Consider the following 27419-nt stretch of genomic DNA (forward strand, 5'->3'; position numbering starts at 1 on the left):
TGATAGATTAAAAAACAATTTTTAAAAGGAAGAGTTCAGAATTTTAAAAATATGTGAATCTCTTTTTCAAATTTTGATTTTTATAAAGAGAAAATTTAAGGACTAAATTCAGCTTTTGCTGAATGTCATCTATGTGTAAGGATCAATCAAATCACAGTGACTCTTCCCTGTTTTGTACTTGGAGTGACATCATCTAATTCATTTTAGCCTGTTATGGATATTTATTTATTCTTTACATCTCACTTCTAAAGTTAGACTAGTCATATTCATATGACTCTAGCCAGTATTTCTCCTGTTGTGTATTATAATCCCATAAAAAGCCATATCAGTCAAACAAAAAAGAACTATGTGCTAAAAAAAATAATCCTGATTAGGAAAAAATAAAATAAATATAAACAATCTGCAAAAACATTTCTACTGGTTTTCTGGTCTGTAGAAGCTGCCTTTATATTTTGCAAGAGGGAAGAATTGCCATAATGCCATCTTTTAAAAGATAATTAGAAAAATACTCACATGCTTAGGCCTTGTGTCTTAAGCCTTCCTTGGAATGAATTTTTATGGATGAGTTACGAACCTTTAAAAATGCAATTGTAATGCAAGTGCAGACATGCTGCTATAATTCTACTCACAACTTCTTATATCAGGGAATGACTGCCTTTGATAACCACTTTATTAAGTTTTACAGCATATGACTGTGCTATGTGAAGCAGAGAATTATATTTTCATTTGCTCCTAAAAGAAAATGAAAAAAAAAGCTTGTATTTGCTTCAATACTTACTTTTCACCATAAAACCTTTCAAAGAATTTTTCTTTCCAAGGTTCCGTTTTCTTTTCTTTTTCAATCTCTTGTCTGATGCGCAACTGCATTTCTGGAGTAAATTCTCCTGAAAAACAAATACTAACATATTGAACAAAAGTTGTCAAGGATTAGTTTAATGGATAATTATAAACTACAGATACACAGATGATGTACAGTGATTTCTTTTACAGTCATCCAACAATCCCCTATAAATATATTTAAAAAACAAAAGTCAGTGTGACATTTACCATATAACATTGCTATCTCAAAGATATTGGTGGGATTTAGTCACATGCATTTATGCTTCCACAGCTGGCAACGATGAAAACATTTTTTTTTCTTTTTAACTGTCAAAATAAACTGTCACAGCAAGTTGTAAAACTGTATACTAAATTCAAAATGGAAGTAGCAATTTTTCTTTTTCTGTATTATTGCTGTATTACACTTTCCATTTTAAAAGTATTTCTCAAATGTAGAAACAGAGGCCTTCTTCATAAAAATAATTAATCTTTGGTAAATCTGAGAACAAGTAAAGAGTTACCTTCTGCCAATCGTTGTTTCCACCCTTGTGCTGCATATGCGAAAAATTCATTATTTAGAGCAGAACTACTGAGGCGCAAAACTCCATCACTTCCCATCTAGAAAACAAGCCGATGGTAGCAGAAGATACTGTCAGAAACAGTGTTAACCAGGATTACATAAAAATGGAGTTCCAATTAAGGGAAATGGGAAGGGATAGAAAGTGGAAATAACAAAGGAAATCACCTCCTATTACTAAAACAAAATTTTCATTATGGTCATTACTGTAAACGCATATGAGTTAATCCAGCATCACTGTGCTCTCTTCAGCAGTAATGTCATCACTATTACTGGTGTCAACTCAGTTTACAACTGATGTGTTTTAATCACAGCTCTCAATCTTGAGCCTAGTATGTCCAGAGCTATGGTGCACAAGCAAAAATCAAGATCGTTATTGTACTTGTGCATCTGCCTGGAATACGGTACAAAACAAATTAATTAAATATAATGAGGGGAGTAACTTTGCTGTATTTCTCAATGGTAAACACACTTAACAGTCATGCTAGCTAATGTGCTGTACTGGCAGAAGAGTGGATGATGAGTAACCTTAACAAAATAACTAGTGTAAATGCAACACTAAAAGCAAAAACAGCCATATGCATAATTTTATAGGCATCAAAAGTGTGAAAGAACATTATAATTATTTTACTTTCTACATCTGTCAACCATTCAATGATACAACACCATTAAAAGTCTAAATTGCAATATTTTCTATAATAGTTTTGAAAAGCAATCCAAGTATTAAGCTTTCTTCTACCATAAAACTTGATGCTAATTTTCAGTTTGGAAGGATATATTTGACTGTTGAAGGAATTCTAATAACTAATTGAAGGAATTTTAATAACTGGAAAAAAAAACAAAACAAAACAAAACAAAACAAAAAAAAACAAAAACAAGGAAGTGGTGATATCACCTCTAGCATAATAAGCAGACAATAAAAATAAAGTAGTAAATAAAGAATGGAAACAGCAGAAGAGTTAACATCAGTAGAACAGTCACTCTCACTACAGGTCATTCTACGTCTTCTGAAGTTAATAACAAATAAATCCTTGAAAATGCCATTGGTAATTTAGTAGTAAAAAAAAGATACCATATTTCCAGCATATTAACATGTGTTTTAGTTATGTCATTTCCCTTAACTCTCAGTACTTGTTTCATACCAGAGGCAGAAAGCAGCAGATGCGTCAGAACATTTAATGATATTTAGCCATGTCTCCCTCACCGAGGTCTACGTTTCACAGATAACATCATCTTTGCTTTCAGAAAGCCTTTGCTAATTTACTCATTTCCTAGGTGACATCCTGTCCCGTAATAATCTCATAGGAGTAAAACAGGAAGATGTGAAGTAGTAAAAAGAGAAACAGATGCATGGCCTCTGAAAAACAGGCAATGCAAAAGGCATTTGATTCCAGCCAGAAACCTGTATGTGCATGGTACCAGGGTCCTTCAGTGGGATACACACCTACAGTATTGCTGCCTGTGATCTCCTGCTAGATGGCATTGTTTTGCCAACAAGTCAGAGGACTTGTATTCATTAGGGTGGATAAATAATGCCTCCATGCTTCTCATGATGTGGGTTGCAGAACACCTTAATTATAGATTGCCTATGACTAAAGAAACTGGAGAAAAAAATGGAAAGAAACAATGAAACATGCAGCAAAAGCAGCAAGAAAATAAAATCCATGAAAGACCAGAAACATGTATTTATTGTATAAAGTAAACTGGTTATTTTTTCTCTGCACAGCTGAACTTTTTTGGGGATATAGTTAAATTCCCAAATTACTATATTAAAGTGAGATTTCAGATACTGCTGTCTCTTGCATCTGAATAAACAAATCAGCAGTTGGTCAAAACCAGAATTTGCTCAACTTCCTAAAAAAGTAAGATGAGAAGTTATAAAGAAAATAATCACAAGTAACTAAATAAACAATTTTTGTTCCCCAAAGAAGGATTCTGAAGCTACCTTCAATTTCAACATAAAAGAAGATGAAATAGTGACACCTGCTCCTGTCAACATAGGTTCTACTACAATCTTCTACTACAAACTAATAAAATCAAATTTCCATCCCAAATTCTGACATTGTTTTGCAGGGAAGAGTAATACAAAAATGAAATTGTTGTCATTTAACCTTGCTTAAATGTAGTCTACCTCATAAATACAAGGTCCTCCTGAAACCCCATTGCTTAGCTGGTGGCAAACAGTGAAGTCACATTATTAGCCAGATCAACAAATCTCATAGGAAAGTAATAATTTACAGAGATGAATTCTCTGTTAAATCAGCAAGATGAAACAACTTATCCTAAACCCATATGATCATTAGACTTCATGGAAAGATGGAATGGACTGCAAGAGGTGGAAAGAGCAGCAATCCACCTGTAGATTGCATTAAATATAATATAAAACTGTAGCCAACTGTGATTGAGCTATTTCACTGGGCTGCATAAATCAAGAGCATTATGAAGACTGCCAAGTTAAATCACCATGTGAATACAGTAAGAACAGTATTAGCTTTGTTGTAACTGTGTTATCATAAGGACTTGAGAAAAGAAAGGTTTGTAGGAAGAGGTACTGCATCTTTTATTATATTGGCTACTGTAGTTGAAAAAGTGCTAAGCTTTTGGTAGCAAAATTTCTTACAAGGTATTAAAAAGGAAATGCAAACCCCAAGCTAAATGAGCTAAATGAGTTAACCTAACAGAGGTTAACTAGACCACATAACAGAAATGGATGGGGCGGAACTGCAGAACAGAAATAAAATGTTAGCACGGTCATAGGTAAAGGGCTACTAGCTTCTATGGACCAGGAAGAGAAACAAGGAGGAAGTACTTGTGGAAGGAAAAAAAAAAAAAAAAGAAACTTAGGGGAAAAAATAAGGGGGGATAAGAGGAAGACAGCAGTGGTTTGCCTAAGAAGAAATACTGGTATAGGTCAACCAGCAGCAATGGAAAAACAGGTCATTTGTGGACCAATTTAGATTAGTTGTTACAGAATCACAGAATTGTAGGGGTTGGAAGGTACCTCAAAAGATCATCGGGTCCAACCCCCCTGCCAAAGCAGGTTTCCTAAAGCAGGTTGCCCAAGTAGGTGTCCAGATAGGCCTTAAATATCTCCAGAGAAGGAGCTCTACAGCTCTAAAGTATTAGGAAAATATATTTCCAAGATCAAAAACATCATGTTAAGGCTGCTTACATTAAAAAAATAAAAACAAACTTAAGGAAAAATGACTGCTGACTACATCATTGTCATTGCCTTGATGAACTGTCAACTGGGAAAAGCTTTACTGAGATTTGTGTTCAGGTAGCCACAGAAATCATGGAAGATTTAAATAGCTGGAACAACCAAAAACTAGACAGGAAATCATATAATGATACAGAAGGTGGAAAGACAATAATAATTAGAGGAGAAGCTTCCAGTGGTCTATTTTAGCACAATATGGAAGAATTCAGACTAAAACACAATGGAGGGATGTTGAAAGCAGGCACCATTTTGTAAACATGGTACACATAATTTAAGTTAAGAGAGAAAAATAAGATTAAAATGGAGAATTCTATTTGAATGCAACAAGACTAAACTTTTAAATCAAATAGGATTTGGAACCCTCTTAAATCACAGAATCACAGAATCACAGAATTTTCTAGGTTGTAAGAGACCTCAAGATCATCGAGTCCAACCTCTGACCTAACTCTAACAGTCCCCACTAAACCATTTCCCTAAGCTCTCAGCACATAACTTAGCTAAATTAATGCATAGCAGTCAAAATTTCTTCTTCAAAAATGCAGGAAAATATAGAGTTGGCTGACCTCAGTGACTTCGCTGAACATGCTCAGAAACATGAGATCAAAGAACACCTGTGCTAAGAATGGAACAGGAAGAATGCATTCACTCAGTTAAAGCTCAAAGAGAAAAGGATGACAACAAAAAAAGCTAAAGGAGCTCAACGGCTTAAGAAATGAGGTAAATGAGAGAATTTTTCAAAATGTAATAGGGGAACAAAATAATACTGAGCAGAAAACAGATCCACTACCAAATGAAGGAAAACAAAAGCTAAAACAACTACCAAGCAGTACAATCTTTTAGCTATTTTTGATTCACTTAAAGATTTCTACACAGGAAAAAAAAAAATAGGACAAGTTTGAACAGTCATAAAACTAGTAATTGTACATCTAGTTATTTGAAACAAACAAACAAAAACAACAGGGAACACTTGTCTACCAGAAACAATGATACTAACAAAGATGTTCTACTCTTTTTCTCAACACACTAGTCAGGTGACGTTAGGCTGACATTTTTTTTTCTGCTGTTAAACTTGGAAAGACCAAGTGGTCTTCTTCCTACAATATTAGCTAACATATCCTCTACTGAAATCTTATCTCACACATAAAATACACATTCACCTAATCCAAAAAATTTAAGCGGAAACTGAAAGTTTTGAAGCCAAAGGGTGTATTTACTTCTCCATCCTCTGACAACGGAGACAGCATAATTAACCACTACTTCTAAATGAGAATTTGTAGAAACATGCCAATAAAGCAGTTCTTAAATACACTATTAAGTTTTATGGCATTTAAAAAATGCTGTCCAGCAGAGACAGTGTGTTAATGAGCTGGAACAACAAACATTTCTTGAGAAGTTTATGTTGTATTCTATTGAGCTTTAAATTCTGATTGAGCACAGTGATAGAATTATGTCTCAGAATGAATACCTCTAAGCAGAACTCACAGTGGCTTTTAGAAGTTCCTCATTTTTATTTAAAGCTAACAAAAAACACCCAAAACTCAAAAACATATTTGCTAAAAAAACAACATCTGTTTGCATTACAAAGCATTAAAAAGTCAAATGCTGTTCTCAAAGAACTGGGTAATTTTTCCACCAACAGCTACTTCCATTATATTCCTCCAAGTTCTACTGAAAAATCTCTTGTGACAATAAGGCTAGGGTTAATTTTGCGGTTCTACTTGAAGAAGCATACTTGTTTTAGCGAGGATACAGCAAGCGCTGCATGAGAGTATACGAGTAGGTTACCTTATCTTGGTTAGAACATCAGAACACAAGAAATTAGCAAATCTACTATTTCTGTCTTCCTTACAAATGATTCAAAACTCTCCCTGTCTATTTATAAAAATAGTAACGATCCACTACATCTAGTTGCTACGAAGTATCACATATTTCTTACATGAGAGCTTACATGTGAATACCACATCATTTGATCATACCTCACTACACAAAAGCAAACAAACAAAAGCAATCAGTGAGACAAGTAAAAATTCATCCAAACTAAGTGTTCCGCATCACTTATGTAATTATAAGCTTTTTACAAACTGCTACTAAACCTCTTTTGTGCTTTTATATTTTGTCCTGAGGGATGAACTGTCCTATAATTCACAGAATTTCCCAAAGGTGTTTAAAAGGAATCATGTGCAAAAGACGGAAGTTATGAGAAAATACATTTTGACACCTTTGCATTACAGATTCCAAAATATTAAAAATGAAAAACTTAGCAGCATTTTTATTACACACAGGAAAAAATGTATTTTATTTCTGTATATGGAGACACACCACTGCTATTTTGTATCATGGAACAAAAGCACTTCTCTGGTACTGGGCACCAGCATCAAATTGACCTGTGACAGATGTATATAGTGCAAGTTCCAGACTCTGAAGATGCGACAACCTTAGTGACCGACTTTCTTAACATGTTATGATCTCCCTTGTTTCATCTATAGAATAGAGACACAGACTCAGATAAAGCTAGCCCTATAGCAGAAAATCACATATAAGGCACTCATAGCAGCTCATTTTCTCACAATAAAATTTCAGTTAAGGGCAGGAGGCAGGAATCGAGTTAGCACACCCATTATGCTGAAATCCAACAAAAAACTAAACCAGCCACATTTGGGATGTAATGTTACAGAGACAATCACTTTGGAAAGATGGCTAGATGGATGACATGACAGGTTTGGCTCATTTTACTCTTGACAATCAAAAAGCAAAAGTCCACATGCAGCGGGGAAGACTTGTATCTGTATTTTCCACCAAAGATCTCTAAAACTAACGGGAACTCGTTCCAAGAAAAAGGATTATTTGAATATAAGCACACAGAAATAAACACCTATTTAGATGTTCTTATTCATCAGCCTGAAAGAGCTCCTCAGTCTTCACCAACAGTAAAGGAAGCCTAAAGATGATCAGATTCCTAATCAGGGCTTCTACACTTGCAACCTAAACTAGCCAGCATGAAACAGTGCTCCTCCTACCCCCTCCATCTACATTCAAACACGACATCAGTAGAAATATTTGTGGTGTACCAGATACTTTGTTGCTCCACACAATCACAAAAGAATTAAAAATTTCTACCAAATCTGCTGAAAAGTGATGGGAAGCTTTAGAACAGATTGCAACTACACAGCTCAATATGCACAAACTTCTACCAAATGGACATCCTCTGAATGCAGACTACTGTAAACTGGGTGAGTAATTTGTAACACATTTTGATGACTGATTTTTGTGCTTTTCTTACACATCCATTATATTGGGTAGGCCAAACGTGCACAAATTCATATTTGTTGATCTCACACATTTCCACAACCTCCTACTGGTCATCATGAAGTCTGATGCATGAATTGTCCAGCATGGGTTTTTGTCAGAAAAAAAAAAAAAAAGAAAAAAAGAAAAAAACAACAAAACGAAACAGATTTCACAGTCATTATCATCAAGCTAGGTGGTTCATGTTGTAACTGGAGTGAACTGCCTTCTCTTTTAAAATCTCTACTCTCAAAACAACAGGCTATCTACTAAGATTATTTTAGCCACCCAAGTACAGGTGCACATGACAATTTCTAGCTATCAACTGACCTTAGGCCTGAGCCTATTTCAAGACTTGTGAAGCAGTACGTGGAATGGAAGACAGAAAGTGCACAAATAATTCTGACCCAATGCACAAGCAAGAGCCAGGTGATACTACCAAATACCAGCATACACTGCCAAAACTGCACATTTGTCATCAGTGGCTGTATGCCACTACTGGAAGTGCTTTTGGGATTCTCTGAAGAGGTAAATAGAAAGGGAGAACCATTAATCACAACAAAAACAACATCAAAACTCATACTTTATAGATGATCATTCAATGAAAAAGATCTCACTAGCTCACTGGTACTGCTATTTATACCTACAGTAACAGTACCAAAGGCATGCAAGCCTAGACACTACAGCTTTATACAAATGCAACTTAAAAAGAGACAGATGGAGGGGTCCCTGGCTGGACTTCAGTTTGAGACTAAAACAACTAACGTAAATGTCTAGACATGGCCTACATTTCTTATCTCCCATTAATGTCAGTGGATGTCTAGCCAGTGCACTCAGTGGAGCCTAGAGGACTATTCTGATGACCAGTAAGCTGGCAACTGCTTTCTAGAGAGACAAACAGCTCTCTAGGCTCTGTTTTTCATGCATTGACTACATCTGCATTGTCTTTAAAGGGAGTTTATACACTTAGCACACCTGCACATCCAAATTTAGATGTCTTAATTTGCAGGTTATGCCACCCTCCCCTTGTCAAACAGCTCAGAAATTAGCAAGGAAGCTACAAAGAGGTAACACACTGCAACAAATGAAAACTGTAACAACAAAGGCACTGACCAAATTAATTTCTGTTAATTGCTCATAAAACAACATAAGAGACAAGGTAGTGCATTTCTTAAAGGCCACCTACCTTGTCATTAACTGCTGAAAACTTAAAAAAAATACACACCATGACACACAGAGCAGAACTAGATATGTGCTCCACAGATACATTTGGATAAAATGTTCCCCATCTAACCAGTCACAAACAAGCTCCTTAGGATTGACCTGACAAAGTATAAACTCACATGGCTGTTGCACAAGGCAAAAAACATTACATTCCTATCCTTCTTGAAACAGCATATTTGAAATGGGCACAAGCAAAATTTAAGTAGTCAGTCTCAGGCAACATTAATTAGTTTACATGGGTAAATGTTTGGCAAGTCTAAAATTCAGATACCAAAGAACAATGGCACCCAAGCACATAAACAGAGAATAAAAAACTCTCTGTGTACTAATCCCTTCAAACCTTCATAAATCTTTATACACAGAGAATTGTAATGTCAAAATCAGAACCTGTTCTGGCAAAAGACAGGAACCAGTCCCAACAACAGAGAAAGAAAAGCAAGTGGTTGCAGCATCCAAGAGATTTATCACCTCAGAATGGATTCAGAGAGGGAAATGAAGTGGAATGAGGACAACAGAGACCCTCAATAACATCTTGGGATGTATGATGACTGTAAAATCTACCCATTTCACTGATTATTAAATTTGGATGTCCATCTACCTTTGATCTGAGAATGCAGCAAGAAATGACAGTGACTGGATCAGAAGTGCCAAGGAGGCTGTAAGACTCATCATGGAGCCTAGGGATCTGCTGATGTTTTTAACAGCACAGACTGACCATGAAGTTGTGGTTGAATAGCTGTTACAGTCAGACTGGCTTTGGCATCTTTACCTATGACAGGATGCCCAAGAATGTTTAGATATAGGGCAATAGGTAAGCAAAGATGGAGAATAGCCCTCACATAAGAAAGGAACATGCTGTGATGATTAGCTAAATCCTTCAAATCTTACTGCTGTATTTATATATGTGGCCCAATAATATGGGCAAATCATAAGGCAATAGTCAAGCCCCCTGGTAAAGTACACAACTAAATCAACAAAACCACACACGATGATTATTAGGTAATGCATCTCTGCCCAAACCAAGTTTATTTATAAAAGGAGGTATTAAAGAAGGAGCCAATATGATGACAGTGGAAACTTAGCCCAGTTTCTAATGGCTGAACACTAATGCAAGTACTACAAATGGTACGTAGGAGGTCTTGGAAGATGTAGTTGACAACCAATATTTTGATTTACTAGGCAAAATGGAGATATGGTAATTCATATAACTCATAGTAATATTAAAGACTAAAGCTTGTTTGTGAAAAAAAATACTAATGATAGCAGAATAAAAAAAAAAAAAAAGTGTTTCAATTAAGCATACTTTCATAACAGCAGAATTAGTTGGGTGAATCCCCCAAGGACCCTATGCAAGCAAAAAAAGAAGTTAAAGAAACCTCACAGATCTCTAAATAAACAATACTGGCCATACCAAGTGCAAAGTATCCTACAAAGGATTAATTGGGATTGTACAATGAGACCAGATTGTGTTAGTGAAGACCCCACTGTTGATCTCACATCATGCAGGGAATGGAAATGAGGTCAACTTACTGAGCAAGAATACTACAGTAGAACTTAAAGGGCTAAAATGAGATGTGGTTGGCAATGGACATATCAATCTCTGAAAGAAATAATTTTGTAAGTATATTACGATCAAGAAGATGATGAAAAGAAAAAAAAAGGTCCACTGTGCAATACAGCAGAAAAACAAGAGGGATGCATAGACAAAGCTAATGCTCATAGTGCCTTTTTTGCCTCCATCTTGACCAGAAATATCTGAGATGTTTAATAGAATAAATGACATCAACAAAAGGCTAAGATCTTACTCTTGAGTAAGCAAGAAGATGAATACTTATACATATTCAAATCAGCTCGGCTTGATGGACCAACCTCCCAAATGCCCAGTTGTGAATCTATTTCAGAACTACTAAAAGACAGATTTCGTGAACACACGGAGCAGCAAAGAGGGTCTGTGACAAATGCAAAAATATACAAATTTATATAATTTTATGTATACAGCATATATGTGTCACCTGTGTGCAAATAGGGGGAGATAAGCACAGCTAGACTTACAGACCATGCCAGCTTCAGGACACCTCTTTGGCCTACGCATAGTCTCTTTTGAGGTGACCTAGGGTATCCAAAGACATTCGTATGGGTTGATCCTTGGTGGACACAACCCAGAAGCTACAGGAGACCTACACCCTTTCGAAGAAGCAGTTGGGTACTAGACTACATACCACTTGTCTCGATTGGTACAAGAAGCCTATGGATACCATGGACAAGTATCTTGCTTGCTCCCTCTGTTTTCATGCTCTGGAGAATTTGTGCAATGATTAAAGCACAAGATATCACACTATAAACAACTGCTTGGAAGTTAACATAACAGCCAACATAGATTTGTCAAGAACAGATCATGTCAAATCAATTTATTTTCTTACTGACAGCATGAAAGGCCTTGTGATAGAAGAGAAAATGCACAAGTTTTATATCTTGATTTTAATAATAGTGTGTCACATGACATTCTCTTAAGCAATCTAGGATTTATAAATTGCAATTAAGTAGCTGCAGAACTAGTCAAAACTTTTATTAGTGAACTATTGTTTATTATTGTTTTGTTATTGTTAATTGTTTATTTATATTATTATTATATATTATTTTTGTTAGAAGTGCTGTGATTTCATAAGATAATAGCTTAGCTTTGCCAGCACACTATTTAAACCTTAGATTGTACTTAGCTCCTCACTATTGTAAGTGGATGTCATAGCATGGAGCATTGCACCTTCTCAGCACTATCTTCTCTCTCTGCTTGTCTTGCACACTCTTGGTATCTGGCCCCATCTTTCTCTAACATAAACCTTTCAAATTGGCCACCACATTCATGCTTTGTGACAGCTAGGAGGAGCCTTACTCAGTCCATAAACAACTCCTTTGCTAGCAGTTGACAGCTGATGCAACATATTAAAAAGCCAGGCAAGATACCTTCTATTCTTTAGTCTGAGTGTGACGTATCTGCAGAACAGGCTTCTCATCAAATCTAAAAGCCAGAAATTATAATTTCGATATACATTATAGGTCTACAGAATAGCTGCAGAGAGTAGCATTATAAGGCCATACACTCTGTACATGCCAATATTGTTACCACTGCAAATTGGAGAAAGCACAGACAAGGGAAGCAGAACTTACATGTGCTTGTCAGTCTCTAGACTATTTAATTTCTGGCTGACACATTCTTCCAAAACTCTAACAAGGTCTGCTTGCATTTATCTTAGTCTGAATTCTACATAATACAAAACAATGATCCTCTTGCTCAGTATTCTGGCTAATAATCCAGGAACCAATTATGTCAAGTTCTCCACAGCTAAAGCTTTCCCTGTCAAATAATAGTTGGCAACTATAAAACTTAACTCTAACACATTTAAAAATACTTTTAAATAAACCTACATGTATTTCTAGTATGAAAATTGTTAAGGAAGTTTCTCCAATTTCTACAGAATACTGCTGACTGTTCAAGTATGCCGTTACCTATCTGAAAGTCATTTTTCCACTTATACAACTACCATTCAATGAGATTGTGATAAATGGAACCAAACTAAAAGGATGCTGTAACAGTTGGCGAGTCTGTAATAGAGAACGAGTGTGAAAGCGCTTGAGTAAGAGAAGGAAAAGCAGCTGTAGTTGTCACAAAAAATCTGTAAGTTCTGTTAAACACTGGCTGCATTTCTGATGACAGGATTTCTGCTATACAGCTCATTGTTAAGTGAAGATACTACATTTTTCAGCAGTCAGTAGTATGGGAATGGTACCATATGGTAACAGTATCAGATAAAATCAGAAGTTTGACTGACCCTTGATAATTGAAAGGAACAGACAATGTAGAGAAAACTTGCAAAAGACTCCATAATGGCCAATCATTAGGAAAGCTGTTAAAGGGAAGATTTCTATTTCAGTTTAGCTTAGGTGGCATATGACTGAAAAAGGGGATTTTTATTTCACATAAACATTTCAGCACATTAGATATAAGTGTGGCTACTATTCATATGTATGCATCAACCATCTTCTATTTATATCTGATATAGTGTGCCAACAATCAATGCTAACTTTAAGTACACAAAAGACTTCCATGAATTAGTTGCCTACTGGATAAAATACAGCACTTGACTATTATTAAATTTGCTTCTCTTCACATTTAATTTAGTTCTGGTAGATTAAAAAAGACTAAATCCAAGAATTTTGTTTTTTAACAAATGTTTATGGTTCATGTAAATTTTGGTGTACGGCCCTTTCTGTAGCTTTTCAACTTGATAGAACTTTGAACTTAATATTCAAGAAAACGACCTAATATTATTTATTTAAGTAAAGGGCATTTTCTTTCTTTCATGCAGCCTCCTTATTGCTGCTTAATAGTTGACCAAACAGATGTTTCTGCTGAGTTGTCCATAATTTTGACCATATCTTCTTTACAAATCTAATTTAGAAACTACCAGTGAAAAAACTCACATCATTATTTCTAGTACAAAACAGTGTATGTTTTCCTACACTTAAGCCCCACTAACGCCATTAAGCTTCAATGTCCAGCTTTGAATGCTTCACTATGGAATGCCTCAGTATCGGATTACTGACATTTTTGGGTAAACCTTATATTGTAAGAGAAATGGCCGCAAATACACAGAGCTCAAGAGGCCACAGGAAGAAACTGTAGATATGATAGATAACCCATAGTTTCCCCAGATGTGGTAGGAAAGCAGAGTCCAGAGATCCAGAAAAAGGAACTGTATGGGGACAACATCAGTGGCATTACCAGGTCCTAAAAAAACAAACAAACAAACAAAAAAAAACAACCCTGTCTGAGGTGCCCCAACATGAGAGTTGAAGACAGAAAGAACCATCTTAACACAGCACACTTTAAATTGGTTTAGAAGTCAGAGGTCAGGCACAAAATGTGATATACTAACAAATGAAAACAACAACACTAAGAAATTAAAGGGCTAAGCTAGCTCACTAATTAACAACTAATATGCTCTCTTTACTCCTGGTTTTCCATATCCAAACATTGACACACACAGAGAAAATAGATTTCAAATCCTGTTTTTTTTTTTTTGGTTTGTTTGTTTGTTTGTTTTTTAAAAAAGGAAATAATGCAACAAAGAACCCAGAAGATTATAAAGAAATGAGCCCTAACCAAGATGATTCTCTCAAGAAGAAATCATTTCTCTCAAGAAGAAATCATGACACATTAACCTAAGTAAAATTTTCTGACAGGACTAAGGAAAGAATGACCAGTAGAAAAAAGCTACAGAATCATACATAGGACCTCTAGAGGTCACCTAGTTTTCAGTCATTCCAATTCAAGCAGCTTGCTTAGGGCATTGTCCACATGAAGCTGGAGTATTTCCAAGAAGAGAGCTTCCACAGCCCCTCTGGACACCCACTCAGCGTGAAAATATTATTCCTGATAATCAAATCAGATTTTCCCATGTTCCACCTTGCGTCCAGCACCTCTAATGCTATCATTACATGACACCAGGAAGAGTTCTGTCTTCTCTACACTCTACCATTAGCTAGCTGTGGAATGACATAATATCCTCCCACATCATCCTCTTCTGCATGAATGAATCCAGCTCACCTGTGCTCCAGTCCTTCAACCATCCTGGTAGAACTTCACTGGGCTTACTTCAATATGCCAATGTCTTTCTAGATAGAAAGGCTATCAGTAATCACTTCTCTTGATCTGTTGGCTGGGCTCCTGCTCATACAACTCAGGGTTCTGTCAGGCTTCTTTCCTGCCAGGATACACTGTTGGCTTAAGTACAGCTTGCTTGCCAACCAAGACACACAGGTTCCTTTGTCTTTTTATGAAGATGGGTGCAATGTTTCCATTTTCCAGTCACTGGGGACCTTCCTCCATGATGTTTCAAAGATTTAGACAGCAGCCTTGCAAAGACATTAGGAAGCTCTCTCAGCACCCTTGGATTGCAGGCCATTGCTTCTCATATATTTCTATGAGCCAAGTTCTCTCAAGTAATCTTGGCTTGGTCCTTATCTACTGATAGCAGTTCTCCTTGAATGCCTTCACTAAGCTCAGAGGCCAGGGAGACCTCGTTGGTGAAAACAGAGGCAAAGAAGGAATTATTACAGCCTTGTATGTGTACACAGTCACTACATCACACACCCCATTCAACAGTGGTACCAAATTTTCCTTGTCCAGGCTATTACTACTACTGTTGCAGTAGCTGTTCAAGTTGATTTTGATATCCCTTTCACATTCCAGCTCCACCTGAGCTTTGGCTTTCTTTACACCACTCTTACACGCTAGGACAGTTTCAAAATTCCTTCTTCAGCCTGTTCTCACTTCCACCTCCACCTGCATTTTTGTGTTGGATCATGGTCATGAGTTCCATTCTTAGCCAAGCTGTTTTCTTGATACATTTATTTGTTTTTATGAGTATTGGTATGAAAACTTCTAATTCTTGGAGAATGCTCACGTGCCAGCTTTCATGAGCTTGTCTGCCCTTCAGAAATGCCTCCCATGGGATCCCACTCACCAGCTTCCTTAACAAGCTGAAGTTTGTTCACCTGAAGGGTCTATACTCTGCTACTGTCCTTATTCACTCACCTCAGGATCCTGAACTCCACAGTCACTATCACTAAGGCTAGCAAGGCCATTTATTAATACACCCCCAACCTATTAAACCCCCAACAAATTATTCCATGCCATTGAACAGCAGATCCATCTATGCATAAATCCCAGCAGCCTACTCCACTAACCACTGTCAAGAAATATCCTGGTACCCTCCAGAAAACTTGTTGTTTGCTTTCTATTTGTACTGGGTCTGGCTGGAATGTGTTGCCCTTCCAGCAACACGAGAGATGTTAATGTCCCCCATAAGTAAGGCCACACCTATAGTACTGTGTCTAGTTCTGGGCTCCTCAGTACAAGAGAGAAGTAGACATTCTGTGATTCTGAGATAAAAAACAAATCTGTGACACAGATTTCCTTTAGTTACTTAAAGAAGAGTCTATTGACTTTCTCACCCTATCAAAGAATGGTTGAGGTTGGAATGGACCACTGGAGGCCACGTGTTCCACCTAGAGCTGCTTGCCCAGGACCATATCCAGATGGCTTCTGAAGGCCTCCAAGGAGGGAGACTCCACAACAACTCTGGCCAACCTTTCCAGTGCTCTGTCACCCTCACAGTCAAGTTTTACCTCACGTTCATAAGAACTTCCCAATGGACTCCCATGTGTCCATTCCTTCTTGTCCTGTTACATCCTCCCATCAGGTATTCATACACACTCATACATCCTCCTGAGCCTTTTCTTCCCTAGGCTGAACAGTCTTAGCTCTCTCAGCATTTCCTTGGAGGATAGAGGCTACAGACCTTTCACTGTCTCAGTTGCCCCTCACTTGAACTCTCCAGCAGCTCCACATCTCTCTTGTACTTGGGAGCCCAGAACTGGATGCCATATACTAGGTGTAGCTTCACCAGTGCTGAGCTAGATCAGATGGTATAACAAACTCCTGTCAAAATGTCAGCTATGCCACTGGCCTCTTCTCTGATCCTGACCCACAAGTTCTCAACCAGACTGTAATCCACCCCACAGTAGAGCTCCATACGCATATTTTGTTCCTTTACATAGAGTGTAAACTAATCCCCTTGTCTTTCCCGCCTGTCTTTCCTGAAGGGAAGCAAATTTTCATCAATGGTAAAAAGGAAACTGAGACATGTGCAGAGAAAAGGCACAGTATAACATTGGAGATGAACAGAAAAAAAAATAAAGTAAGGGGGGTGGGGAGTGGAAAATGAATAGTAAAAGAGTTGGTAATTACCAAGTTTAATACAAAATGTTGATTTTAGGTCTGGAGGACACAGATGGTAGGAATGTGAAAGAAGTAATGCAGTTGGAAGCTACAGAACATTTGAAAAAACACTCAGGACTTGCCAAAAACACAGACACAAAAGGATAGCAACTGTTTCTTTGCCTGAAGATAAGGAACATTTAGAGGCTCATCTCAAACACAAGAATGAATACACACATTTACTCACAGAACTATGACATTGAAGAAAAATCTGTCCTTCAATCTCCATGTATTTAAGGCCAACAACAATGGAAGAAATTCTGGGTTTAAAGTAGGGATATGGGAGTATAAGAAAATTGCTTCTGAGAAGATGCAACCTTTCACGACCCTTTTGCTGTTGTGGACACAGAATACTAAAGCTGAGAAGTACAAGAATAATAAGATAGATACATTCAACATAAAGGGTTATGGTAGACAGCAACACATGAATCTGACCTAAGAGCTGCTCCCAGAGCAACGAACTCAGCTAGTCTAACTTCATGTTTTAGGTAGATGACATGGAGAAATACTTGCTTATGCTATACCTCTCAACTCACAGCAATACTAATGTAATGCAACTTGAGCGCTAATGTTCACTCTGTGATTTCTCTTCCATAGGTCTCACATTTTAGCAGCAGAGTGACCCAGAATATGGCTAAATTTTATTTAGTCCTGATGATGAAGTTATCAGTCCTTATACATGTAAGTAAAACTCTGTCATTCCCATCTGACCACCAACATAGCACAGACAGTTTGTCCTTGAATGCAAAATGAAAAGACAGATTCTGAAGACAGATGGTGAAAGTAATTCTAAATATTACTTCAGTCCTTTAAAAAACAACCAGACTAAACTTAGAAGTAAAATATTAAAGACGAAAAAGAAACTATCTACTACCATAGGGATAATTGCTTCAGACAACAAGAGGAGAGGAGAAGAAAAGGAGGAGTCTTTTAAAGAAAGAAACAAAGACCTTTTCCATCTTCACTAAAGCAGGAAATATGCCGAGTAAGACTGAAGAATTGCAAACATATGTTTTCGAAATGAAATGTGACTTGTTAATTTAGACCTTGTCTAAATCAAGAAGACAAGTGGGATAGCTATATTCATTCCAATACACTGTAGTGTCAAGAACGACAATAGAATCCAATCTGGTTGGGCTCAGATGCAAGAAATTAAATGAAGAATTTAAGGAGAATAATGAACCCAGCAAAATGAAAAAGATAAAGCATGTTTTAAAATGAATCAAAAAGCAAGTAAAATGTAAGGAAAATCAGAATAAGCAGCCAAGAGTACCTTCTAACTGCATTCAAATTATGAAAATTTTGACTAAAATTTATTTTTCGATTATATCCATCATATGATTACCAATCCCAAGCATGTCAGAACATGTAACAAACAGCAAGTATTTACAAATGCGCAATACAAATACACAAAACTTATTTCAGAAAGTAGGCTTGGAGAAAGTAAAAAAAAAACTATTAAATTACCCAACAATAATGTTGGAGAAGGCACAGAAAAAGCAATATAAAAGCCAGAGCCTACTCTTCTAGCTTCTGATAAAAATAAAAGATTTATGCCTTTGGTCCAGAGAAACAGGAGGCGAGGGGATGTTATATGTAAACATCTAAAATTAGTATATTACTTTGATATGTCATAAATGAGAATCCTGCATCCTATCCCATTTCTGTAGCCATTAGAAAAATTTGCCTGCCTATGAAAAAAAAAAAAAAAGGCTCTATGTTCTTCTGACAGGAGAGAACAAGCTAAAGGAAATCTGAGTTGACGTAATTTACAGACAAAGAATAGTAATATTCTGAAATAATTGGGAAAAAACCCTCAACCTCTTTTTGCCTTCTTTAAACAAGGCACATATAGTGAATAGAGATGTTGAGTTACAAAGGGAGAGAGGCAGGCAGGGATGGAGGAAGAGACAGAGTTAAAAAGAGAGGGAGGGAGAGGGAGAAAGAAAGGGTAAAAAAAAAAAAAAAAAAAAAAAGAGGGAGAGTGATTGTAGCAGAAGCACAGATGGATCATTTCTACATGCTCATCTTTTCACCGCACCTCCATCCACCACCCTGTTATAAGTCCTCCTCTATCTTCAGACTTGGGATTGCGAGGCATGCTCTGTTCTCCACATAACATCAGTGCAGCCCTACAGTGGCAACACTGGAGGCACTGCAGACCAACTTTATTAGCACTTTGCAAGGAAGGAACAGCTGAAACACTACACCTCGCAGCACTGCAATGCATCCTTAATAGACGTATAATTTGAAGCATGCCAGTCCCTTGTGTCCATATATGTTACCGCTTATGTCCACATTTTAGTTATACCCTCTTTAACACTCATAACACAGCTCGTAGTAAAATGTCTTTTAAAAAATCATTTATGTAAGTACTTCCCTACTGGAAGAGAGTTCAAGGGGAGTTGTTTTATCAATTGTTTTGCCTTTTAAAAGTACTAATAATTCTATCAAATGCAAACAGAACTGTTACGGCACATAAATGTCCTCTTTTTTTCTTCCTTTTTTTTTTCTTTTTTTTTTTTCTATTTTTTTCTTTTTCCTTTTAAGCACTTAAAGCTGTGCACTGTACTTTATAAAATTTGAAGAGAAGGAGAGGGAAACAAAGCTTCATTAGTTTGTATCTGGAAAGCAAACATGAGCCCAGGGCCCCTCACACACCAGTAAGAGTTGTGGAAAGAGATACGGCAGAGACAGCCATGGCTCTTGGATTTAGGCTTCCAGCTGGCACGGCACCATTGCTGTGGCCTAGTAGATGGTTTAAGTTGAGCCTTGCATCAGACAAATACAATTGCAATAGTTCTGCTAACTCCACTGCAATAGTTGTTTGTGAAGGAGAGACATGCTCTAAGTGTGAAAAGAGCTTGTAGCTAAGACTTCAGTAGAAAACACTAGTTCATACTTCTGAAATACAGTGACCAAGCTTACAAAAACAAAACAAAATACGACACAATAAAAAATGTAAAACTCTCTATTTACATATGTAGAAGCATTGATATTGAGGAGGACCTTGGAGGATTACTGCAAACAAGTGAGCAAGCATTCCATTGCTGCCTCCAACAGAGCAGCCAGATTGCAATGCAATTGCAGTGAGCCCCACTGGACTGCACTAGGGAGGCTAGAGGGGTATTTCTGTAGCTAAAGCCAAGAGGGATGTTGAATTAAAATCCTTCAGCCTTCAATTCACGTAAAGTGAAACTGATGTTTGTTGTTAATTCATGACTGTGAAATGTGCTGATGTATCCATACAGCTGTGTTTAGTAAAAAAAAAAAAGGTATTAACTCCAGCATAAGGACAGAGGGGCCAGCTGGGGGGAAGTAGGCTCTCTGAAGAGAGTGTGCTCTCTAGCAGAGCTCAGGAATCAGAGCCCCAGGACCTGAAAAGGCAGTTTACATGCTTTGGAATTTCTTCATCCATCCATCCATCATCCATCCATCCATCCATCCAATAAGATACCTACATTAAAACTACCCTAAAAGCTGTAAAAATAAAGCACATTACAACAATGCTACGCTATCCACATTAACCAATAAAACCAAAGAAAAAAATGTCAGTTAAAAGGAGACATTTGGCAGAAAATGACCTTCAATTACTACGCACATAGGGATGTCAATTTAACAGCTTTTTAATACACTTACATGCAGAAAACATGTTACATTTCACCTTCTTCCTCAAATGTTTTCCTCTGAACTGAGTGCTTTTGTCATATCCGTAAAACTATTTCAGTGTAAAACTCAAACGTACAGGAACATAATAATAAATATTTAAAAGCTACTGAGGTTTCTGCTGATAGAGAACTGAAAAGGACAGCTAAGAGGTTGCAGTATTAGCAGAAAAGTAAAATAAGGTAACCATTGAGCTACTACTAGACTATAATAGCACAGATAGAAATGTAAAAAAAAAAACTAGGAGTAAATAATACACACTAATTTCTGCACTGTTTGATTTCCTACAAAGAAAATGCTGGAAAGGTCCAATGGCAAATATCTTAATGCACTGATGAAGTTAAGAAAGTGAACAGGAAGATGGTTACACTGCTACAAGGAAAGAAATATGAAAATAAAGCTCCTCTTCTCTCTTTTAATATACATCTAATATACAGTAAAACATACACTGGACAGCATTTATTTAATTCCTTTGAACTCAATGACTGAAATAAATAACAATTGTCAGAATGGGAGATACCAGGCTTCCCTCCTTGTCTTCTATGAATGTATGACATTTTTTGTATTATTCATTACCCTCTCTTCCCTGCAGAACTCAAACTAATGTGTCTGGGAGTAGGAATATTTTGGGCATAACAAAAACAATGTTACTGTCGCTTAAATGATAGGAACAGGTATTAAGCTAAATTAAACTACATGAAAGCAAAGAGGTTTTGAAATGGAATTCTGTAGACAGCTTCCCCAAATTTACTTCTAACTGTTTTAAATAGAAAAAAGAAAATCACTGGCTGGCATCAACCTGTACGTTTTTTCACTTCAAGGTGAGAGGGAACCTTTCCAAGTTGATATAATCAACCTGAAGTGCCAGCATCAACTTAAATTGAGTGGGTGAAGACAGAAACCTTGAGCTGACCTTGAAATGACAATATGCTATAATGGTATCGTGTAACAACAATACTGGCACTGACCCACGAGACAGTAATTATTTAGAGATTCTCTGATTTAGAAACAAACAAAAAAAAAAGAGATTAAGGTGAGTTTTGACCCATTTTAGAATCTTTTCATCTGTAAGTCATGCTTTTCTGTTTAGTAAATTGGCTTACTATAAACCTGAAATACAGTCAATTCTACAATATTACATGGCTTAAGTATTTCCCTGAGAATATTTAAGTTTACAGTTCTGCTTTTAAGTAACTACTTCGACTATCTATAAATTGCAGACTGATTCAGAAAAAGAGAATGCTCAGTTTCTTCCATAAAACAAGTAAAGCTCAGACAGTAAAATTTTTGCCAGGGTATCTTCTGTTGCTATAAAATGCTATTCATGAATAGGTTTGGTCAGGTAGAAGGACACTACAAAGTAACATACCGAAAATTCCTGAAATTCCCAACCTATGTGAAAGGGCAGGGCAGGTGCAAACTGTAAGAAGCTCGCAAGAACCCAGTGCTACCAGAAGAGGAAATACAGGAGTTAAAATTTCAAAGATCAGAATTATTTAAGCATTTGTAGACTCTGTGAAGACACATTTTTTTCAGAGCCATCAGAAAGGAAAGAACATTTTGTGTAGCTCTCTAAGGATAAGCAAAATCACTTAAGCTTTCTGCTACTGTTCAGATAGGGCAGTACTTCGTTTCTTGGCAGCTTACTAAATGTACCTACTTGCCTTCCCTTTGCCCATACCCCAGAGTTAAGAGGGGCAATTTGACTCCTCAGTAGCAGCAACATGGGAAGCCGGTGTAGAAAAGATATTGTCACTTGCCATTCCTTTTCAGCAATCTGCCACACAGACATGTTACTATCCTTGCATGATATTCATTGTTCAATTAATAGTTACAGATGCTGATGCAACAGAGCGTCTAGATACAGACAGAAACTTTCTGCTTTGAAGATAAATATTTGCTGAGAGGTGGTCAGGAAGGCTTCTGTTATACTGACATATCAGATTGATGTATTAATATTAGAAGTAGGTATTTCTCTGAAGAAAATTCCATTGTAGCTGCAGAGCATTCTAATTGGAGCTGATCAGAAAAAATTCTTTGCTGGGATTTCTGGTAAGTGAAATCTTTTTGCAGGAACATTGCTTTCCGCATAGATTCTACACCTACATGTTTTGTTACTGACAGCTCAGACATCTATTTCTCATGGGGGGATCCCACACGAGGCTTCTGCATCAGCTGAGCTTTAAGGTTGTTGAGCCCTTCAGACCATTTAGGCTGACAAAGAGCTCAAAATCAGGATGTCCAAACTGGAGACATGAAATTCTCTGTATCCAGTGATGTAAAATTTTGGAGTAGCCCACTAAACAGACAAGTCTGGTCATGGCTGCTTCTGTGAACAACATTCACATATTACTTCCCACCAAACCCAAATGAAAGCAAATGAAATCCTTGATGAAACATTACTACCATGACTGCCAACTTGATCCAATTTATTTTTCAGGCATTTTGAATACAGAGAATAACACACAGGCCTCATTGCTACTGAAATAAAATTTAAATTAATATACAAGCTGAAATCAATTTCTTGTATGAATAACTGATGATGTAATTTATCTTGTCCTATGGGAAAAAAAAAAAATCCTGCACTTCCACTTTGTCAAAAATCTTGATGGAGCAGGAAAAATAATACTGCCAACATAAGCAGAGTTTTTATTAACTTCTTCCATTCTGAGACATCTTTCCTAAAGCTCTTTACTCCATGTAGCCATAACAGGCTCCCTGACAGCAACTGCAAAACTTGAAAGCCAGAGAAAAAACTGAAAACATTCCCCGTGAAGCTTCTGATTTGGACCTAAACTTTTTTTTGAACATGTTAGGCTAACCAGGGTAGAGAGGAAAGTTATTTATTTATAATTACCACTCATACATACAAAAAAAAGAAAGAAAGCCTCAACTCCCTTAACTAATGGTTTCTAAAAATGCTTATTCAAACTGACATATGCGTGACAAGTTTCAGCTCAGTACGATTTAAGGAGGAGGAGTTATACCGCCCAGAAAAATGGTGTTTATGACAGAAATGACAAAGGATCATTCATCATAGGGCTTTTCTATGTGGAGCAGTAATAAAGCCTAAATGAGACTGCACTTCATTAGTAATTTATTTCACAGATCACTATATATATACAAATAGCATAACTCTATTACATTTTTATGGTGCCATTCATTACAGTACTTCACATACTACATCCACATGACAACACAGAAATGCAGCTCTCTCTGGGGAACACAGCAGCACTGACTGCAGGGCAGCACACGGAGAGGAAACACACCACAGCCAGAAGAGCAGAAGTAGCAATGCTCACATGAAGCAAGAAAACAACAACAGAAAACAATGAAACTGAATGCTCAGAGACGGGCGGCTAAAACGAGGAATAGTTTTACAGGATTTTTGCTTGACTGATGCCCCGTTTAATTTAGAGAGCAGAATTAAAAGAGGAAGACCAAAAGTCCCTGGCGTGTCTGGTAAGAACAACTAACATCAGACACCCTCACCAGAACTTCCTGGCTGGAATTTGCTCTTGTCCTCACTTGATCCTTGAGCACCACACTGGTGTTTCCCATTTAACTTACTTCCACAGGAAGGAAAAGTACATCAGTTCAATTGCTTTCATCAGTCCGTATCTAGGATGTTACTCTTTAGGCATAGCAAAGGACACAATCTCAGATATCAAAAAAAGGGATCAAATTCTCTATTACAGCCTTTGCAAAGTGAGAACACTGGGCAGATGATTGCTACTTTACTCCCTGCCAGGTAACAATCCTTCAGCTATCACACTTGGAGGCCATACATTTACATTAATCCACCAGAGGTGAAGGAAGACTTCTGCCTTCCAAATGTACCTTAAAATACAGTATTCTGTACAAACCTACAGAATACTGTGAGAAGAACAGAGATAGAAGGACACCCGCACGTGTCGCATGACAACTCTTTTTTGTGACTAGTTCTCCTGGGAAGTAATACTATCCAATTACATAATGTTGGACCTTTGAAATAACACTTGAAATGTGTGCGTTATGTAAACGTTTTCTGAAATACTAATTAAAAAGAAACGTATTGCCTTTTAGTGGTGACTTGTAATTAAATTAATTCTCTTGATTTTCTTGCCAAAATCTGTGCTGTAAGAAACTGATTAAGAAGGGGAATGGCCTGTCAGTTTTAGAGCCTCCGTGTTTTAATAAATTTTCAAGTAAGAAACTTTATAAATAAGGCCACAGTGCCTGCAATTGAATGTCTGAACACTGTAATTTATGATGCTTGGAGAGAAAACATGAATTTAACTAGAAGATATTCAGTAAAAGGTTTTCTGGGCACAAAGTTAAAATCTGTTTTTTGCAGGGGAAAATGTTTTCTTAAAATTCGTCAGTACTGGTTTTGACCACCATGTGGGAGCTTGAGAATAAATACATTTATATTGTTTCTCCTGAAGTTTTGTTTTTTAATGTTCTCTTACAAATATTCCATTATGAAAGTATGTTATTTTAGTCCATAACATACAGTGTGTAATTGGGTAAGAGGCTGAATAAATGCACATCAATACAATTTTTCATTCTCTTTTTATCATACAATGCTTTCCCTTGTGTTACTGTGGTAGAAGCTACCGAGTAACAGCTTAAGGAATGAATTCATGCCATTTTTCTACTGATTTAAGATCCGTGTTTTAATCACTCTTTTAAGAGACCTGCATCCTCTAGTTAATAAATAAAAAGTGAGATACTGACTATCTGCAAAAAAATTCAGTGCCCTAATTGGGTAGGTTGCCTAAGAATGTATCTGAAAAAGTACATGAGTAGCACCCACTGAGATCAGTAACCCTGATTACCCCTGGAAGTCAAGCAAATGTGTGACTGAAATTGATGCTGGCTCTCTGCACTATTTTAACTGCTAGACATGTGGCAAAGGTTTCTTCTTGCTCTGGGAAGCCTGCAATATAAATAACAAATGCACAAAGGACTAAACACTGTAGGAATCTACACAAAGTTATACTTTTATTTCAGTGCTTTTACTCCTCAAATGTTTCTCCTTGACATAACTGATTAACAACCAGTATGAGCCAAAAGCAGTGAGCCTAGAACAAGAAGTTCCTTGTAAAAAATATGAACGAATGAACTTAGTGCACTGGAACTGAGCAGACACATATATAGGCATGTGTAGAAGGGTAGGAGGAGAACAAGCCAACAGAACTAACACTGACCTAGGCTTTGCTGGTAGAGTTCCCAGGAAGGTCAAAGATGAAAATATGTAGTAGTCTTGAAGATGAGAAGTTTATTTACAATATTGTAGATTTAAAAGAAAGCTAATTAAGAGATTTGACAAGTTTGGAAGATCTGCTGGCCAGTTTCCATTCTGACAAATCAGGGAATAGCAATTTCCAGAAAGAAGGGAAGCAGAATCTGGTTGATGCTGAGGTAAAGTTTACACTCATTCTACCTCTAACAGTTTTACCTAATAAAGTATTTACCTAATGAAGAAATTTTCTTCTTTCTCTTTTCTAGAACAATTCTTAGTCAATCAAGACAGCCCAAGTAAGCACACTTTAAAATAGTCTTGGTAAGTACATAAAGAAATTTTGCATGCTTCTACTTACCTGCCTGTCTACTTCTGGAAGCAAAAGAAGGAGGTATTGTTGAAAGTGCTGAGGTAAAGAAGCAAAGGTGTGTTTGTTTATTAAAGCCCTCAGGTTGGTGTTCACTAGAATAGATCCTGGTGTTTCTATGTCAATATCCTCAGCTTTGGTCCATTTCAAATGTCCTGGAGTGAATAAACAAGAAATAACTTTAAACATAAATAAAGGATGAGAACAAGAACAATTCCAGTAGTTTAGCTTTTATTGTATAGTATAGCAAGGTCCACAGAAAGAGTACTCTGAGAGAGGTAACAGCCTTTTCTAGGTGTGTAACAGCTTCTTTTATATTCCCTGTATTTGTTTCTTGAGCTCTTGGTATGTTCCAGTCAGCATCACAACAGACACATCCTTACTTCCAGCTCAACAGATCAACTCAACTCAGCAGAAGCAGCAAATTTTCTTGTAATGTCATCAACATAATTCTGTGCATCTACTTCCAAGCAAAAGACTGCTTTACAAGACTGATGTCAATCAATCATTACAGAGAGCTGCTCTTGGGCCTATGTTCTGCATCCACAGAGCACTATGGCCTGCCTAACTCATTCCACCTGCTAGAAACTACCTGTGTGAATAAACTGATCACAGAGATGAGAATATTTACAGGGTTAATTTAGTGTTTGAAAACATGCATTTCTTAGAATTTTTGCAAGAACTTGTGATCTAAAATGGTAAACGCAGAGAAGGCAACAGCAAGAATTACCAGAGGTCTACAAAACAGGGTCTGTGAGGAAAAATAAGACTAAGGTTACGCAGAGGGAAGGGGAAAATATATAGAAGTCTTATGTACAGGGGTAAAGATCAGTGTCTTTTTACTGACCACAGCAGATAGCAAAGGTAATGAGCTTAAACTCTTCCACAGTAAGAAACATTACTGGTAAGATATGGGGAAAATAAAGCTTTTAACCACATATGTCAAGAAGACACCAGATTAAATCCATGGGGAGGAATTGCAATTTCCATCAGTGGAAAACTTTTAAGAATTTGTAGAGAAATATCTGCCAGGAGTGACAGGCGTATAGCTGATCTTGCCCTGTGACTGACAAACAATTTAGATGACCACTGGATGTCCTGCCTGGCCTCATTTTGATTTATTTCTATGATAATATTACAAGATACCTTATAAAGTCCTTTGAAAAGCAACTAACTAGTGTTGCTTAGGATATA

At 36.9% G+C, this 27419-nt stretch overlaps 1 protein-coding gene across 4 annotated transcripts in view; it reads right to left on the bottom strand.

The window, feature by feature from the left end:
• ASXL3 (ASXL transcriptional regulator 3) overlaps positions 1–27419 on the bottom strand; it is a 128905-nt gene that overhangs the window by 16265 nt on the left and 85221 nt on the right. For all 4 annotated transcript variants that reach the window (XM_082753611.1, XM_082753608.1, XM_082753609.1 and 1 more), the window contains 3 exons: positions 26217–26380; positions 1341–1437; positions 779–884 (listed from right to left, as the gene is read on the bottom strand). In XM_082753611.1, coding sequence (XP_082609737.1) covers positions 779–884; positions 1341–1437; positions 26217–26380 — 367 coding nt within the window. The remainder of the gene's footprint in view (positions 1–778; positions 885–1340; positions 1438–26216; positions 26381–27419) is intronic.

Source organism: Aythya marila (assembly GCF_965140915.1).
Source record: "Aythya marila genome assembly, chromosome: 2".
In the NCBI taxonomy this organism is placed as follows: Eukaryota; Metazoa; Chordata; class Aves; order Anseriformes; family Anatidae; genus Aythya; species Aythya marila.